This window comes from Peromyscus eremicus, chromosome 20, assembly GCF_949786415.1.
Source record: "Peromyscus eremicus chromosome 20, PerEre_H2_v1, whole genome shotgun sequence".
Lineage (NCBI taxonomy): Eukaryota > Metazoa > Chordata > Mammalia > Rodentia > Cricetidae > Peromyscus > Peromyscus eremicus.
Window position 1 is genome coordinate 27673886 of NC_081436.1, and position 18844 is coordinate 27692729.

Consider the following 18844-nt stretch of genomic DNA (forward strand, 5'->3'; position numbering starts at 1 on the left):
GGAAGTACTGGAAAGAAAGTATTTTGACAAACTGTTACTAATGATGAGAGGTCAAAGTGGAAATTACAAATAAATGGCATTGAGATTGGAGGTTTAATGGACACTGGCGATGATGTAGCTATAATTTCTCAAGAATCTTGGAATCCCAACTGGTCTTTACAAGAAGTCTCCATTCATTTTTTAGGCACTGGGACAACATCTCAGATGAAAAAAAGTGTATATTGGATTAAATGCATAGGATCTGAAAGACCAGTAGGGATATTAAAGTCTTATGTGGCTGATATAGCCATGAATTTATGGGGGAGAGATTGGTTACAACATTGGGGAGCTCAGATTAATGTTTCTACAATTTCAGAAACAGCTCATAAAATGATGCTTAAAATGAGTTATATCTTGGAAAAGGTATTGGAAAGAATTATCCAGGAAAGTCACAGACTATACAGGTTGTCCAACAACAGGACAAGGCACAAATTGGTTATCCCAATTTGGAGTAGGGGCCACTGCCAGAAGCCCAACTGCTCTGCCTTTAAATGGTTAACTAAGAAGCCTGTATGGGTGGAGCAATGGCCCGTAACTAAAGAAAACTTGCAGGCATTTTGAGCAGCTAGTAAAAGAACAGTTAGATGTTAAGCACACAGAGAAAACTACTAGTCCTTGGAATTCTCCTGTATTTAAAAAAAAAATCTGGAAAATGGAGATTGTTAACTGATTTGAGAGTTGTAAATAAAGTAATTCAACCAATGGGATATTTTCAGCCTGGAATTCCTTTACCTTCTTTATTACCTGTAGATGTAACCAACCATCTTATTAAATAAGGAACACAGAACCAATGCAAAGAAGAAAGCCGAGAGGTCAGAGCTAAGAGCTAAAACCTTACCCTTTCTCCTGTGGTGGTCCTATCTCTCCGAAAGAGAGCTACTTCCTGTGTTAAAGTCTTTATAAAGACTTTTGTTTCTGCCTTCTCACTGGTTGTAAACCCAACCACATGACCGCCTCATCTCTGCCTGTCTGTATAGACCTCCAGGTCTTCTATGGTTGGTATTGAGATTGAAGGCGTGTGTCTCCAATACTGGCTGTATTCCTGAACACACAGAGATCTACCTAGCTCTGCCTACCAAGTGCTGGGATTACAAGCGTACACCACCACCGCCCGCCTGGCTTTCCTATGGCTTGCTAATAGCTCTGACCCCCAGGCAACTTTATTTATTAACATACAAATAACATTTTAGTACAAAATAAAATATAACCATAATTACCTAAGACTAGCCTATTACAATTATTGATCTACAAAATTGTTTCTTCACTATCCCTTTACAAGAACAAGATAGAGAGAAATTTGCTTTTATAGTGCCTACCTATAATAATGCCCCGCCTGTAAAGAACTATCAATGGAAGGTCCTTCTTCAAGGAATATTAAACAGTCCAGTTTTGTGTCAATATTTTGTACTTCAACTACTAAATATGGTTCAAATAATTTCCTCAATCCATTATTTACCATCATATGGAAAACATTTTTATTGCTTGCTTCTGATACAGATAACTTAGAAAAAAAGTTTAATGTAGTACAAAGGGTTTTACCTTGTTGGGGATTACAGATTGCTACTGAAAAATTACAAAGAGGACAGTCTCTTAATTCTTTAAGATTTAAATCAAGTAAACAGAATACAGCCAGGAAGATTAGAAGGCATCAATTACATACTCTTAATGTGTTCAAATTTTATTGGGTGATATTAACTGGTTGTGGCCTACTATGGGACTAACTACTCAAAACTTAACTAATTTGTTTCAAATTTTGTAAGGTGACTCAGATTTAAACAGCTCAAGGCAATTGACAACTGAAACAGAAAGGAATTGGCTCAAGTAGAACAGCAATCTCAAAATGCCTATGTAGATAGATTAGATCTTACAAGTGAGTTTATTCTAGTTATTTTACCTTCTACCCATTCCCCTACAGGACTCATTATGCAAAGGGAGGATAATATTTTAGAATAGATTTTTTTTTAGCTCATAAACAGAATAAAAAGTTCAAAACCTACATAAATAATATTTCTGAATTAATTATAAAGGGAAGAATGAGACTTTGTTAATTGTCAAGAATGGATCCAGCTGAGATTTAGTACCCTATACTAATGCTGAAATTATGCAATTGTGGATGATTAATGGTGATTGGCAAAGAGCTCATAGCAATTTCTTAGGAGAAATTAACAACAAATATCCCCAAAGCAAGTGACTTGAATTTATGAAAAGAATAGAATGCATTCTTCCCCTCATAGTCAAAAAACAAAAACAGTCGGGTGGTGGTGGCGCACGCCTTTAATCCCAGAACTCGTGAAGCAGAGGCAGGCGGATCTTTGCGAGTTCGAGGCTAGCCTGGTCTACAGAGCGAGATCCAGGAAAGGCACAAAGCTACACAGAGAAACCCTGTCTCGAAAAACCAAAACCAAAACAAACCAAAATCAAAACCAAAACAAAACCCAAAAACCAAAACTTTCATTTCTGGGGCTCTTGCATTTTGTACTAACCCAAATGAATTAGAAATGGCTGGCTATAAAGCAGGAGACATAGGTAAGGTAATTCAAAGTCCATATACTTCAGTTCAAAAATCAGAGTTATATGCCATTTTAGTGGGTTTTTTAGACTTTAATAAATCTCTTAATATAATGACTGGTTCTTAACACACAGAAGGGGCCATGTTACATATAGAAACTGCAAAACTTATGCCTGATAATTCAAAATTAACTTCGCTATTCATGCAACTGCAACAAGCAATCCAGGACAGAAATTATTCGCAACATGTCCCACATATCCATCCTCATCCTGGATTTTCTGGGCCATTAGCAAACGGAAATGAAGAAGTGGATCAATTATTGATAGGAAAATTTCAAAATTTCATAAAAAACATTCATGTTAATAGTAAAGGCTGGTGCCAGGCAATGGCAGCGCTTGCTTTTAATCCCAGCAGTTGGGAGGCAGAGGCAGGCAGATCACTGTGAGTTCGAGGCTATCCTGGTCTACAGAGCAAGTTCCAGGACAGCTAAGGCTACACAGAGAAACCCTGTCTCAAAACAAAAACAAACAAAGAAAACAACAAAAAAAAAATAGTAAATGCTTAAATTTTGTTTCATTTACCGGGCAACAAACTAAAGAAATTATGAAAAACTCTCCTACTTGTTCTTTGCATAAGCAAGTTCCTTTCCCCTGCAGAGAGTAATCCTAAAGGTACACAAAAGATAAAACTTTGTAAATGGATGTATTTCATTGAACAAAATTTTAAAAATTAAAATGTACTCATCATGTCATTGATAAATACTCTGGATTTCAAGGGCATCTGCTTTGAGCTCTGAAAAGGCTCATTATATGATTACAAATTTATTAGAGGCAATGGTTCTAATGGGTATACCAATACAAATTAAAACTGATAATGTCCCTGCTTATGTTTTCAATAAATAAAACAATGTTTTTTGCACGATATAACATAAAACACATTACAGAGATACTGTATAATCCTACGGGACAAGCAGTTGTTGAAAGATCTAGTCACACTCCACCAGAGATTGTTTTTCATATTTATTTATTTGTTTGTTTGTTTTTTCAAGACATGTTTTCTCTGTGAAGCAGTCCTGGCTATCCTGGAACTCATTCTGTAGACCAGGCTGGCCTCGAAACTCACAGAGATCAGCCTGCCTCTGTCTCTCCAGTGCTGGAATTAAAGCTGTGCACCACCACCATCTGGCAAGAGATCCTTTTTAAACAGAAGGGGGATATGAGGACCCCCAGAGATAGACTGCATAATGATTTACTAATTTAAATTTTTTAAATGCTAATTAAACAGGGACAAGAGCTGCTGAAAGTATTGGATTGTGGAATAAACTGCTGAATTCAGTCAGCCTGTGTATTGCAAGGATGTTTTAACATCAGAATGGAAACCAGAAAGGTGTTGTGCTGAGGCCGAGGATATGCTCATGTTTCTGCAGGAGACAAAAAAGTTGTGGTTATCAACATTGATAAAAATTTGACACGAGCGAGGGAAGTCTCTTGGACGTTTGGCCGCTGACATGGGTGAGGTGATTCTGGGGAAAAAGAGATGCAAAGCCTTTAAAATGGATGGCTGATCCTTCCACCTGTTTAAGAATTTGTGTGACAAAGGGGATGTGATAGTTCAACTTCCTGAGAAATCTTTAAATGCTACAACTTTGTTCCTTGCTGTACTGTCTCTGGTAACTGTACAGGTTCTGGGAACGGACCATACATATTGGGCATATATTCCTAATCCTCCAATTAACATAGGAGTAAGTTGGAGAAATATGGATATTCTTGTGGTACTTAGTGAATTTTCTTGGCTTCCTAGTCCTTATGACAACCAAGGACCTATTAAGCCTATGAAGGAGGGTAAGGAAATCACAAATTATACTGTAGGGTGCAAGGAATTCCTATTTGTATGGGTAATGGAATTCAATGTCTAAATATAACTTTCAAGTGTGGTTATCTGTAGTTGGTACTATCATAATAAGTTCTATATGCTTCATACATCTGGTTTCAGAGGACAGGAGATTAATGCCACTAGTTCTATAAATCTGCCATTTTGTGAGATGTGGACAAGGAATCCGACTGGGTACATTGGCAACAGTGTAAGAGTAAGAATCCTGGAGTGGTTACTAATATCTCTCATGGATACATTGTTGATTGGAGCCTGTATGGCTTCCTGGAGGAAAGTATTTTTACTCAGAATTGAAACGGCACAGATATAGTTCGAATGGAATTATTGGAATTAGTTTTACTGTGAATGAACCTATCCAATGATATGGAGTTGGAATGTCAAATACTCTCCTGCAATTTGGCAATTCAGTTCAGACTAACTTGTGAAAATTAGCAAGTACCATCTGCCCTCTTAAAACATGGGAAAGAAGCTGGGCGGTGGTGGCACATGCCTTTAATCCCAGCACTTGGAGGCAGAGGCAGGCGTATCTCTGTGAGTTTGAGGCCCACCTGGTCTACAAAGCAAGTGCCAAGAAAGGCGCAAAGCTACACAGAGAAACCCTGTCTCGAAAAACAAAACAAAACAAAAAAACAAACAAAAAAAATGGAAAAGAAAGTTAAACATCAAGTACGATAAGTATTCTTTGTCTTTTAGATGAAATAAAGTTGCCTTTTTATAGCATGTATATCATTACTTTATTTGTTACTGAAAAGGTCTATAAAATGGCAACCTAATAATTATAGTATCACTTGTGAGTGCTGACTCTTCATACCCATGTTAATTCTAGTAAGTCTGTAAATGTAATCTCTGTATGTTCAGACATTCTTAGAGCAAGGCTGGCAATCTGGTTAGTAGTGAAGTTGTCGAGGCCATGGCAAGACTCACCTGTGATGATCCTGGTACAGAAGCCCGCTGAAAGGTTAAGAAGAACTCATCAGATGACTGGATTGATTATTGCACTGACTGCTTCTGCCGCTATGGCTGGACTGGCACCTCATGAGGAAATTCAAACTGCTGAGTTCGTTAGAGATGGCATAAGCATTCTACAGAACTTTGGACTCAACAAAATAACATAGTGAGATAGTTAATGAAATACCTGATTTGATACAAAACCGTTATACTATTGAGAGATCAGTTAGAAATATTGGGGGAACAGATGAAATAAAAATGTGATTGGACTGCTACATTCTATTATATTACATTTAAGGTTCATAATAGCAAGCAAGACTGGGAAAAGGTTAAGATGTGTTTGATGGGTCACTCCACTTCTTCTCAAATGATTTACGATTTACAACAAGAAATTAAGGAAACTTTTTCAAAAACTTTCCTTATCCGATGTGACAGGAAGGGATGTTCTGGAAAGGCTTATACATCAGCCTCATTCAATCCTGTACATCACTTTAATAGAGCTCTTGTTCTAGCAGATGTTATCCTTGTTCTAGCAGTAATGACTTTATTGGTTTTAAAATGTACTTTTGCTTATTTGTATAAGATTGTAAGACAAAAACTATAGAGAAAAGGCTGTGTTTACCGTGCAGCTACATAACCTCCAACATAATTAATTGCAGTTTAAACAGAAGGGGGAGATGTAACTAGAGATCCCACAGAGCATTGCATCTGGCTTGAATTCCTCAGTATTAGCACCTAGACTTTGAACTGCCTTTTGTTCTTCTTTCCTTTAGTTTGAAATAGTTGATTCTTGTCTGAGTCCTTCCCGAAGGATTCAGAGACTTTCCAAAACTTAGTTTTAAGAGGACTTGGAAACCAAGATGTCTCATGGCTGAGAATTCCTTGGGCAAATGATTCTGTCAAACAACTCCAGATAGGAGGTTTTGACTTGCTAAGAGGTGTAAACTGTATAACAATGAAGAAGGATTTTTTGCAAAGCTGTGGGCAACCATTTCACCAGAAGCTAAGTCCGCTGCTGATTGCTAAGCCAAAATTCATCTTGGAGTGATCCTTTTCTTCAACAAACCCACAAAAAACAGAACACCAACAAATGGCCCGGAAGTTTATTTTGAGGAGAAAGCATTTGAAAATTGACTATGGTGATGATAGGCATATCCATATACACAATATACAAAACACCTATACTTGCATATTAAGTGGGTGAGTTGTGCATTATGTGATTTGTAGCTTATAAAAAGCCATCAAACACAATGATTAAGTTGCACAAAACAGGCACAGAGCCCTTATCTGTGTTATGACATGGACGGTGCCACTCCAAAAAAAAAAAAAAAAAAAAAAAGGCTGACTGAGAGGCCCACAAGATCCTCAGTGTGATAACTGATAGTTCTTGTGCATGTCCACTTAGGTGTGGTACTAAGCATGTGAGGCACCTCAGTCAAAATGCTCTTGCAATGGTAACATGGAAATATGATTGACCTTTACATCTGTAGACTTCCTGACTATGGGTACCTCGGCCCAGTCTGTTGAGGGCCTTGTAAGCAAAGACTGAGGAACGTTGAAATGAGATTCACATCTGCACACTGCAACCTAGACAGTCTGTGCTTCTAGCCTGTGGGTTGAAGATTTGAACTCAAAGCTGCCTTGCCAGACCAGACCTAAACCCAAGCCTGATGCCCTGGTCCACAGGTTTAAAAAGAGCCAGACCTATCAGAGCCAATTCTTTCTTTCGTTCTTTCTTTCTTTCTTTCTTTCTTTTTTTTTTTTTTTTTTTTTTTTTTTTTGATTTGGAGACAGGGTTTCTCTGTGTAACTCTAGCTGTCCTGGAACTTGCTCTGTAGACAAAGCTGACCTCCAACTCACAGAGATCCACCTGCCTCTGTCTCTCAAGTGCTAGAATTAAAGCCAGGCACCACCTCCACCTTCAGAGGCAATTCTTTCAGGCAAATCTCTCCATCTATCTCGCTGATTCTCTCTGCCATGCTCTCTAGCTGTGCTGGTGTGCATGCATTGGCACTATTCCTGAGCACTTTAGACGTGAAGAGAACCCACACCCAAATAGGGCCACATGCATGCACACATATACATAAAATATAAATGTAATAAAAATTTGAAAATTGGTGGCGACTGCCAGGGGTTAGCTATGGGTAATATCCTGTCACCTCACTGAAAGCAGGTGGTGTGGGAGAGACAAGCCCGGAATTTGTCAGTTCCAATTCTCTTAGTGCCCTTCCCTAGGGTTCTGAGCTCCTCTTCTAACCTCTCAGATTTTCAACGGTCTTTTGGTGCACTTCCGTTGAGCTCCGACTCTGTTTTGGTTTGAACCTTCCCACAAGGTTCCGACCTTCTTTGGTGCAGTTCCATCAGGATTCTGCCTCTCTTGGTGCTTTTTACTTACGGTTCTAACACCTCAATACTCCATCTTTCTTTTGTTCACTTTGCTCCACAGCACTCCATCCCTGTCTTGGTGTGCTTCTCTCTAGTCTTCAACTGTTTGTTGGTGCCTTTCTATCAAAGTTCAGAACCTTTTGGTGAACTTCCCCTCGGGGATGGACCTTCTCTTGAAGTGCTTCCCTCTAGGCTGCGACCCTCTCTTATACTTCCTTCAGGGTTCTGACCCACTTCAGGGGCCCCACATTGAGGCGCTCCTTTTCTTGGCCGGTCCCTCAGGACTATGAATCTCTTCAGGCACTCCTCTCTTGAGACTTGGACTCTTCTTTTGTGCCCGTATTTCAGGGATTTACCTCTCTTGACACCCGTTCCTCAGTTTTCAGAGCCTCTCTGGGCGTCCTCCCTTGAGAAGATTGGAGCCTTGAAGGAAGAGCACAGAGAGTCGGAACCATGAGGGAAGAGCACCAAAGCAGGGTCAGAGGTCTAACGGAAGTGCACCAAAAGACCGTTGGCGATCTGAGGGATTAGAAGAGGGACTCAGAACCCTGAGGGAAGGGCACCAAGAGAGCTAGAAATCTGAAGGAGAGGCGCCAACAGAGAACTGGCCCCGAGTCAAAGTTAGAGCCCTGAGGTAGGAGCATCAAGAGAGGTCTTAAGAGAGAGACTTAAAAGAAGTGCCCAAAGAGATGATTGGAACTCAGAGGCAAGGTTGACAAAGGAAGATCTGACCCCTGAGGAAAGGGAGCCAGGTACCCTGAAGGAGGGACATCAGAAGATGGTTAGAGCCTTGAGTGAGGAATGTGCCAATGGAGACTGGGGTTGGGGGCCGAGAAAGAGGCACCAAGACAAAGGTGGATCCCGGGGGGAGGGACTCCAGAAAAGGTTTTAGGTCCTCCAGGGGGCAACCCCATAGAGTTGAAGCCCTAAAAGAAGGGGTCCAAAGACTTTTGTAGGCCCGAGGAAGGGCATTAAGAGAGGTTGAGAGAGAGTTGGAGCTTTTAAGGAAGTGCATCAAGACATGGTAAGAGCCCTGAGGGATAAAGAGAGAGCCTTGATAGAGGGTCCCAAATAACAGAGTTCTGAGGGGTCAGAAGAGAGGGTCAGAACCCCGAGGGAAGTGTATCAAAAGAGTCCAGCCTTAAAGAAAGGACTCCAAAACTGAAGAACCCCAAGAGTGGGTCAAAGTCTTGAGAGAGGGGTGCTTAAGAGAGCCTCAGTGCCATGAGGGAGCAGGAGCTATGCCAAGAAAGGGAGAGACTTAAAGGTAGGACCCCCATGACAGTCAGATTCCTGAGGGAGGAGCTGCAAGAGAGGATCAGAACCTTGAGAGAGTTTTGAAAACTTTTGAGGTCCTGCCTTTAGATAGTCTCCTTCCCAGGGCCCCAGAAGAGACGCTACCAACGGCAGCAATAATCTGCAGGAAGTGAGTCTGAGTACACCATGCTCTTATGTCCGTCCTTTAACTTTATTCCTTTAAGACAAAATTCTATCTACACAGCTTCAGTTCTGGTCTCACATTCAGCTCCTCTGTGTGATTTTTCTCCCTGTCCTCTCATTGTCCTAGATCGAAGCTCTTTTGCTCTCCACCTCGTCTTAGAACTCTGATCCTCCATCCATTTTGTCCTTTTCTCTCCTACTCTCCTGATCCAACTCAATTCACCTGCAATCTACAAAAACTCTGCCTCTTCCTGGTCAGGTGGGGCAACCCTGCTGGGAGCTAGGAATTCTGCCTCAGTACTTCACTGCACCTGGTGTGCAAAAAACCCTTTTGCTCTAGAATGCCACTTGGTCTGTGAGAGGGGGAGGGTCTGAGCTTCATCTGCACAAGAAACAAAGCTATGTTGTCTCCAAGGCAGTGTCTCCAGAAGGATGTTTACCCCAATTCAGGAAACCTTTTGCCATCATGGCCTAGGATGCTTGAGAAGTATTTCAGATAAATACATTGTTAGGAGTTCTTGGAACCATACACAGCATACAAGAAAATCATTGCAGGAACTGGCTAATATGTATACAAAAGCTAAAATATCACCCAGACTCTTTAAGCCATGGCTTGACCTTCAGAAAAGTCATTGGCCTTCCAAGTAGTAGCTTGTGTGACAGTAGCTGGATTCCATTCCATTTTCCTGCAGCTTGCAGAAAGAGAGAGTTGCCAAGAGAGCTTGAGAGCCCTAGGGAGAGGTGCAAAAGAGGGAGAAAACAGAAGGTGGGGCTGAGAGTTGATCAGAACACAAATGGAAGGGTACCAAGAGAGACTGATAGAGGGAGAGAGAGGGAGAGAGAAGGAGAGGAGAAAGAGACAAGAGAAAGAGAGAGAGAGAGAGAGAGAGAGAGAGAGAGAGAGAGAGAGAGAGAGAGAGTCAGTTGAATCCTTGAGGGAAGGGCACCTGAGGGAGTTGGTCAGAGGCTTGAAAGAAGGACACCACTATGTCCAGAGACCTGAGGAAAGGGCACCAGGAGATGGTCAGGGATCAGAGCCTAGGAGCAGAGCTCCAATAGAAGGTCATCTGGAAGCAGAGGCACCAAGGTAGAGCTCCTGAGGGAGGAGCACCAGGAGAGTGCCAGGGTCTGAGGGGTGGCAACAATAAAGATTCACAGCCCTGCAGGGGGAATGCCAGGTGAGGGTTTTCAGTCTTGGGTGAATCACTCCGATGATGTGAGTGAAGGAATGACGCTCCAGAGCTTGGAGCCTGAAGGAAGGAGTGAAGGTACAGAGGCCCTTGTGTGGGGACAGTCTCCAGTATGGTCTCCAGAAAGAGGATGTTGCTCATCTTCCTCAGACAGGGCCTTCTAGAACATTCCCCTGAGTACAGACAAGTCCAGTGGGGCCAGTGGCTGAGAGATGCTAGCAGAACTTGAGTAACTAACCTGGAACATTCCAGAAGGGCATATTAGATTCCAAGCAAGCATCCATGTTCCAGATATGAGATGATAAGATCCAGCCCAGTGGGACAATTCCATAAGGAAACCCCAGAGGATTCTGCAGGATGATTCTAGAATGGAAAAGCAAGAAGATGAGGAAAGGTTTCTAGCAAGGGTAGGATAACCTTAAATCCAATGTTAGGGTAGAGACCAGATGGGAGGGGAGGATATGGACTATGCCCATGAGAGGAAGAAGGTCTAGAAGGGGGAAGATGGCAGACCCATTAGGACAATTTTACAAGTGGGAAGCAGATTCTGAGTATGGAGCAGAGCAGGATGGAGGAGACAAGGACCTGAAGCTCCTGGGGTAGGAGCAGTAGGACAAGGTTGCCAAGGCCATGACCCGGGATGACTCCTCTGTGCCTTGATCCTCAGGACATGGACCTGGAGCAAGGAGCCTTGCCCTCACTGATGGACATGGCTCTCTTCACTTTCAGGTTCACCTGGTTAGAGATGATGCACCCCTTCTTCTTGATAATTCTCCTGGGACTCCCATGGGTGCACACCACTGTCAACAATACCAGTGGGTTGGACAACAGTACCAGTGGGTTAGACATGGTCATCAAACCTAGGCAAGGTCAGTATGATCTCAAGACTCCCAGTGTGTTGGATGGAAGGAAGCTCCACCTAGAGCTGAATAGGGTTATAAGAAGGCTTGTTTGGGATTGGGCTCACCAGAACCAGGTGGCATGAGTATTGTTAGGTTAACTTGAGACTCAAAGATACTCCTGAGATTGAACAGGTCTGAGGAGACTGAAGACTGCCACAGAGAGCTGCTGACTAGGAGACCCCAGGGAGCATCTGTCCATAGCACTTCCCAGCAGGGACAGCAGGTGCTGAGTCCAGAGAAACACTGGAGGATTGTGGTGTCCTGGGTGGTCACTGTTCCATGGAGGGATGGACTTCTTTGAAGTGCTCAGCTGTTTACATATGGCCAGCCTTTTAGAAAAAGGAAAGGTTCCTAATGAGTCTGCTGCTATTCTGCTGATGGTCTGGCCTTGCCTTAGACTATGGCAGGATCTGAGCTTTTCAGGCATTGGGTGGCTTATACAGAGAACAGTATTGGGAAGCAGCTATGAGCAGAGGGGAGATGGGAGTATAATGGTGAAAAAACTTCTTGGGGAAAAACCCAACAGTAGTTTTTTTTTTCCATCTTCAGAAGTATTTCAATGCTATTTGTGTGCAGCCACAAACACCTTCAACTGCCTACAAATGCATACCTGTGTGGGTAATAGCAGACGCTGTGCAGTAATTGCCATACGTAAGTATCTGTATTCTGGTCATAGGGTGAGTAAGCCTACCTGCACAAGTTTGGGGGACAGGCTCAGTCTGTTCTCTCTGCAGCCAGAGTCACCACTCTTCTGGCAGCTCCTTGAACTGAGAACCTGTTCACAGGTGCTGGGTTCAGCCCACTGATAGGGCAATGTACATCTGCTCATGGAGCCAAGAGCCTGTGGTTGATGGTAGGCTGACAGTCTACACATCCTGAGTATCCAGGGAATGAGACTACTGTGGCCCATCCATGACTTTGTCGCAGGGAGTCTCTCTATTCATATGGGCAGACACCTTGGTTCAGCTTTTGTGAATCTTTGCATACATGTTAGTTTCTGATTTTGTGCATTAACATCCTGTATTAGTTGCTTTCCATTGCTCTGATAAAACGGCCTGAACAAGAAAACATCTAAAATGAGGCATTTGATTGGGCTTCTGTCTTCAGAGGGTTGGAGTCTATAAGAGTGTAGGAAAGGCATGGTGGCAGGAACAGCTGAGAGCTCACACCTGGATTTACAAGCAGGAGACAGAACTAACTGTGAAAGGTGCTAGACTTTTGAAATCCCGAAGCCTGTCCTACACCCCCCCCCATGGTACACCTCCAATACCTTCTGGTCCTTCCCAAATGGTTCTACCAACTGGTTAACAAATATTCAAACTTATGAGCCCATGGGGGCCATTTTCATTCACATCACCATACATCCCAACTAGCCAGATTCAAGCAGTGAGATGCCCAGTTTATCAGGGTGATGCCTGCCATCTGAGATGGAAAAACTAGGGTTGAATCAGGGCACACAACAGGCAAAATAAATATTACTTGCATGAGCAGTGATCTTTTGTGGAGGAGACAGGATAGATTGCAAAGAAGCTGTAATAATCTTCAGTCATGTACATCAAGTAACACATGATGAAAATAGCCACTGGGCTGAGGAATGGGCAGGGAATGGGATGGTATTTCTAAAATGTAGGCAATCAGGCAGCTCTGAAGTTCCCACTTAAATGCCCCCTGCCATGGTGTCTAGACTCAACAGCACAAAGGCTAAACTCATTACAGCTCTAGATGGAGGATAGAAGAACTTTGTCTGGAAAGAGCAGACAGCAATGGTCTTAATACTGCTGCCTCTGTCTAGGGGGAAGTAGCCCTAGTTAACACATCGCTGATTTGTTCCAACAGTAGTTTGTTTCCAGAGGCAGCTGAGGGACTGGACTTGCCCCTTAGGCTTTACTTTGCCAACATCCACCACAGGCAACCTGATAATACCATTAACAAATGGAAGTCACCATATGAGACCAAGACAGAAACGGCCAAATGCATACATTTTCCATGGTTCCCCACACGAGCTCATGGAATTAATGGAAGTGTGTGATGTTGAGCATCGACAAGGTCCTCATAAATGGAGCTATGTGGAGTTATTTCTCCATCACAGTGCAATTGAGCTGTGAATTATTGTGAGGGAAGGACTTGCTGGCTCCTTGACAGGAAGGAACCTTTCTAAGCAGCCCAGTAGGCAGGGAGGCCACCTTGGAATGAGGAAATATTGGGAGTTGGATGATTTGTGAAGAGAGGACTCATCAAAAATGAGTAGACATCCCTGACAGAGAGCTGAAGCTTGACTATGGATTGACACAGAGTTTATGTGGGGGAGGGGGCTGCTTGGGTCTTGATCACAAGGTCCTTCTGTTGTTGTACAGCAGACAAGTCTCAGGGCTGTGGATGGTAAAGCAGTCAGGGTGAGTCCCACATCAGAAGAACTAAATAATGGCTCAGGCTCCAAGGGGAACAAGCAGTAGCAAAGCCTCAAGCCTTCAGCCCAGGGATTCTGGCAGGGTGTTGCCAGTGGGGCTCACTTTACACAACTCCAGTTGGCTGAAACCAGAGCAGATGGAAGTCTCGTTCTCTATGGAGTCTTGCTTGGAATGGGCCATCTAATCTGTGCTGGAGAACATGCCATCAAGGGTCCCTATGCTCTGTACATAGATGCCAAAGCTTGGAAAGCCAGGTGGGGGGTTAGGAAAGAATTTATCCTAGAGTCGTGAATTTGGGCACTTCTTTGTGCCCTTAATCCTCTCTGGAGTCTCAAAGAGCATAGCTTCTGGTCAGTGTTTCGTTCTAGACCTTGGTAACACTTAGGGTAATATTAGAACCAGAACTGAACAGGATATTTCATTTGCATAGCTGTGTGTCCTGAGACTAAAGTGTCAACTGGGGAGGGACAGTGACAGATGTAAAGATGGTAGCAATGCATAGAAAGGTAAGTGTAGAAGTTGGTACTGGAGCAATCAGGCCCTCTTGTGTACTTGTGTGATTTCTCTCAAGCACTCTTCACGATGTCTAGTTGTGAAATAATCATTTTGTACACTGTTTAAAAGTGTCACTCTGATTGGTGGAGTCACCAGCCAGAGGCAGAGAAAGCATGACATGTAGGATATGAGGTAAGAAGCCATGAGCCATGTAGCAGCAGGTAAATAATAGAAATGGTTTAAATTAAGTTATAAGAACTAGTTAGAAACAAGCCTAAGCTATCTGCTGAGCTTTCATAATTAATAAGTCTCCATGTGGTTTATTTGGGAGCTGGCTGGTGGGACAGAAATATCTGCCTACAATGTCTCAATTTAAGGTTATGGAGCCAGTTGTGGTTGACTGTGGTGGTGGATTTACAATGAAGATGTGAAGCTGGTAATTTTCCTCCTCTTTTCTTCTAGGTATGGACTCTCGTCAGCTCCTAGTCTACAAGAACTGTGTAGAGGACTGCTCGTTTGCGCTTATTCAGCCTCCACCAACCCCTAGAAAGCTTCCACCAACCACTTACTTCTACTATACCCAGTGCTGCTCTGGTTATCTTTGCAATGAAGGAGGACCTTCTAATATAGAGAGGGACTTGTCACCCCCTGTTGTGATTGAGGAAGGGCTAATTGCAAGAGCTGTGTGTCTGGGCGAGTTCAACCTTCTCCTGAACATTTCCTTAATCCTCTCCAGCAGCATACTGATCTGAGAGCCCCCCCCCCTTGGGGTAAACCCATCTTCCCACAGCTGAAAGCAACTTTGTTCTTTGTTGCTTCCTTGTGAAGCAGAGACTGTGTTCAGGGCATCTGGTGGGCCCCTTCATAGCTTGTTGTAGGAAAGAAATAAAGACATTGTTGAAAATGTCCCTGGTCATTGTTTTCTTGCTGTGTGAGAGCATTTAGCCTGGGTTCTCTACTCAGACAAGCTCGTTCCCCTTCTATATCCTTAGGAGTTCTTTTGTGGGATCATGGTTTCAGCTACTTGGCACCCTTTCAACACTGTAGGCTAAATACTCATCTCACTAGAAAGAGCCAAAGCATTGGGCAGCCTTGGTATATGAGTGTTTTGAACAGAAGTGTTCTGAGGTCAGTATGTAGGCTAATAAGTCAGGTCCCAGCTAAGCTGGGATGACTAAGTCCTTGCCAGATCCTTTCAGTCCCTCAAGTCATGGGAGAAGGGAACAGGGAAGGTACCTGGCAAGCAGTGGCACTTGGACTGCTGGGCCTGACAGTCACCTCTGTGTTTTCCCTGTGCTGTGGGACAAATTCCCCAGCAACTGGCTTGTCTCTTCCACACCACCTGCTTTCAGTGAGGTGACAGGATATTATCCATGGCTAAGCACTGGCAGTCTCCACTAATTTTCAAATTTTTATTACATTTATATTTTATGTATATGTGTGCATGCATGTGGCCCTATTTGGGTGTGGGTTCTCTTCACGTCTAAAGTGCTCAGGAATAGTGCCAATGCATGCACACTAGCACAGCTAGAGAGCATGGCAGAGAGAATCAGCGAGATAGATGGAGAGATTTGCCTGAAAGAAATGCCTCTGAAGGTGGAGGTGGTGCCTGGCACTTGGGAGACAGAGGCAGGTGGATCTCTGTGAGTTGGAGGTCAGCTTTGTCTACAGAACAAGTTCCAGGACAGCCAGAGTTACACAGAGAAAGCCTGTCTCCAAATCAAAAAAAAAAAAAAAAAAGAAAAAAGAAAAAGAAAGAAAGAAAGAAAGAATTGGCTCTGATAGGTCTGGCTCTTTTTAAACCTGTGGACCAGGGCATCAGGCTTGGGTTTAGGTCTGGTCTGGCAAGGCAGCTTTGAGTTCAAATCTTCAACCCACAGGCTAGAAGCACAGACTGTCTAGGTTGCAGTGTGCAGATGTGAATCTCATTTCAACGTTCCTCAGTCTTTGCTTACAAGGCCCTCAACAGACTGGGCCGAGGTACCCATAGTCAGGAAGTCTACAGATGTAAAGGTCAATCATATTTCCATGTTACCATTGCAAGAGCATTTTGACTGAGGTGCCTCACATGCTTAGTACCACACCTAAGTGGACATGCACAAGAACTATCTGTAATGATACAGTGGAGAGGCTTTGGTGGGTTTGGACCAAGGTGTCTTTCAACAGGTTGGCCACACCATGCAGACATGGCAGATGATGGCGTGATGGAGTGGAAAGTTACTCACACAGCAGACATGACATCTCCATGGATGATTTATTTTGGGGGGGGGATTGTACTGGTATTTGCTCCACCATGACCTTGAGGTATAGGGCCTGAAGTGGGAGGTGCTTCCTGCCATTGTATGTGACCTCTTAAAAGCAGAGGGAGAAGGGTCACATGCCCCTTTTCCAAGCTTCTGCCTAGGAGGCAGATTCGCTCCTGTTCAGATGTCTACTCTGTTCTATATTCACGAGTGTATTTCCTCAATTTACTTTAATAAATTTCCCTAATACTTCTTTAACAGAAGTCCTGTGGATTTATTGCTTTATCTGGTGCCCAACCACATGGATCTGAACCCCACACATCCCTACTGGGGTTACTCGTGTGATCAAACCCTAAGGTATGTAGGTGGCTCCTGGTGAGTTTTCCCACCATGCAGAGCCTGCAGGAACCCCTGGGACCTGCATGACCTCTGCTCAGGTGACCATACGCATATAGTCATTGTGAGTGGAGCCTGTAGGCCAGGCAGCTCATGTGGCAGTGGTTCTTATTACCACTGCCAGAAGCACAAGCGTTCTGCAGCCCATAAAGCACTGCATCAGAGAGAAAGGTGTCTATGCTAGGCACCTTTCTAGTTCCATATTTGTAGTGGCCAGATTGGGTCACAGACCCCTGCCTGGTTAGAGACTACCAGCAGACTGTTCCTTTACTTTTAAAACTGTTCCATGTAGCTGCTGTCAACTCCATCTTTTGAAACTCCCACTGACACCACCACTTTGCGTGCAGCCACCACCGAGTGCATGTGTTGTACTCGTTTCTCGAAACCCCCAGAGACCACCAAGGAGCCGGTTTCCCATGCAAGCACATAAGGGTCCTTTTATTCAGGTTCAACCTGGGCCACCGCACAGCAGATGCAAGGAAATGTGGTGGCCCCCATGAGCCCAGGTGTAGAGAGTTTTTATAGGGAAAGACCAAAAGCCAGGAATTGGCAGCTTGGGATTGGGTAGAAGGAATATGGGGTGAGGTGATTTTTTGAAACTGTTGGTCTAGACTTTGGGGTGAAATCACATTTGAAACCATTGGGTTAGACTTTTGGCAGGGAACTACAACCTGCTGAATAGGATTATCTGGACTGCTCAGCAGGGTTATCTAGATATCTTCAAGGGCCATAAACCACAAACAGAATGTCTGCAGGAGAATACTGCTCTGTATCCATTCAAGTTGCCATGGCACATTCCCAAGGTCCTTTCTGGAACCAAGTACAGCAGGTGGTCTGAGATGGTGGACCTTTCCCTAAAATGGAGCATGTAAAGTTAAGTCTAGGCCTTCACAGCACACACAGTCTGTCCTGCAGAGTGTCTGCAGGTGTTCCAGGCAGCACTTCTAATTGTTTATTTGGTGTATTGCCTCATCTGTTATGATCCCAGCAGCTCTGGCTGGTACTCAGAGGTACTAGGTGGGGCTTGCCTGGGTGACTGCTTAATTCACAGGAGCCCATTCAAGGATCCTGAGTCAGCTTGCACCAGACCTGTTTTGGTGCTACACCTGCGACACTTACTGGCCAAGCAATGATACTACATCCAAAAACCAGCCATTCATCTAAGCTGATTAATTACACCTGGAACATCTGGACTCAAAAGATAATCTTTTGAGGATTTTTTGTAAGGAAATTATTTGATAATTTTACACTTTAAACTGATTAATAAATAAATTAATAAAAATTTTCTTTACAAATTTTGAATATTTCTCAAAAAGTGGCAGATAATTTCACCATTCAGGAATTTAAGACCTTTTTTTGCTTGTACTATGAATGAAATATTACAGGAAATATATGACCTTCCTGGGATGTATATAATGTTCACCATAATAGCAATTAGCATAGTGATTCATCTCATATCATTGAAAAATTGGCTTAATAATAACAGCAAAAGTGAGACATTAATGGCACTGATAATGCTAATACAGAATGCAAAAGAATACTTACACCTTTAAAGTTCAGGTCAGCATCCTTAGAAGAATAGATTCAATATATAAATGATGTTGAGTCTCTTAACTATGGTAATGAGACTTGTATAGAAGAGGCGATTTCCAAAGGTGAGAGGAAGCATCAAGGTAATAAATGTTTTAACTGTGGTACACCAGGTCATATAAGAAGAAATTGTACACAGGGTGCTCCTAGAAGCAATTCTTCTTATAGAAATAACCCAAAGAGAAGACCCCATCCTTCTGGATTATGCAGAAGATGTGGCAAAGTCTGACATTGGACCAATGAGTGCAGATCAATAAGAGGCATACGAGGTAACCCTTTACCATGGGAAAGTGCCTCAGGGGGCCTCTTGCAGGTCCCCAAATCTAACATTGTCCTAACATTTCTAGTCACTGCAGAAGACATTCCTCCTGAGGAAAATTAAATAACCCAGTAACTAATGTAAAGAATG

At 43.2% G+C, this 18844-nt stretch overlaps 1 protein-coding gene across 5 annotated transcripts; it reads left to right on the forward strand.

Moving 5' to 3' along the window:
* Nucleotides 1-8211: 8211 nt before the first annotated feature.
* Nucleotides 8212-15113, forward strand: Gml (glycosylphosphatidylinositol anchored molecule like). Of its 5 annotated transcripts, XM_059247643.1 has the most exons (5): nt 8212-8405; nt 9153-9197; nt 11131-11270; nt 11853-11954; nt 14669-15113. In XM_059247643.1, exons 3-5 carry the CDS (start codon nt 11147-11149, stop codon nt 14956-14958), a joined length of 516 nt encoding a protein of 171 aa, XP_059103626.1. In that variant the 5' UTR covers nt 8212-8405; nt 9153-9197; nt 11131-11146; the 3' UTR covers nt 14959-15113. The 5 variants fall into 5 exon arrangements, with proteins under 5 accessions (XP_059103626.1, XP_059103625.1, XP_059103627.1 ...); XM_059247642.1 differs by lacking the exon at nt 9153-9197 and having other exon boundaries at nt 8240-8405; XM_059247644.1 differs by lacking the exons at nt 8212-8405; nt 9153-9197 and adding an exon at nt 8412-8523.
* The last annotated feature ends 3731 nt before the right edge of the window (nt 15114-18844 follow it).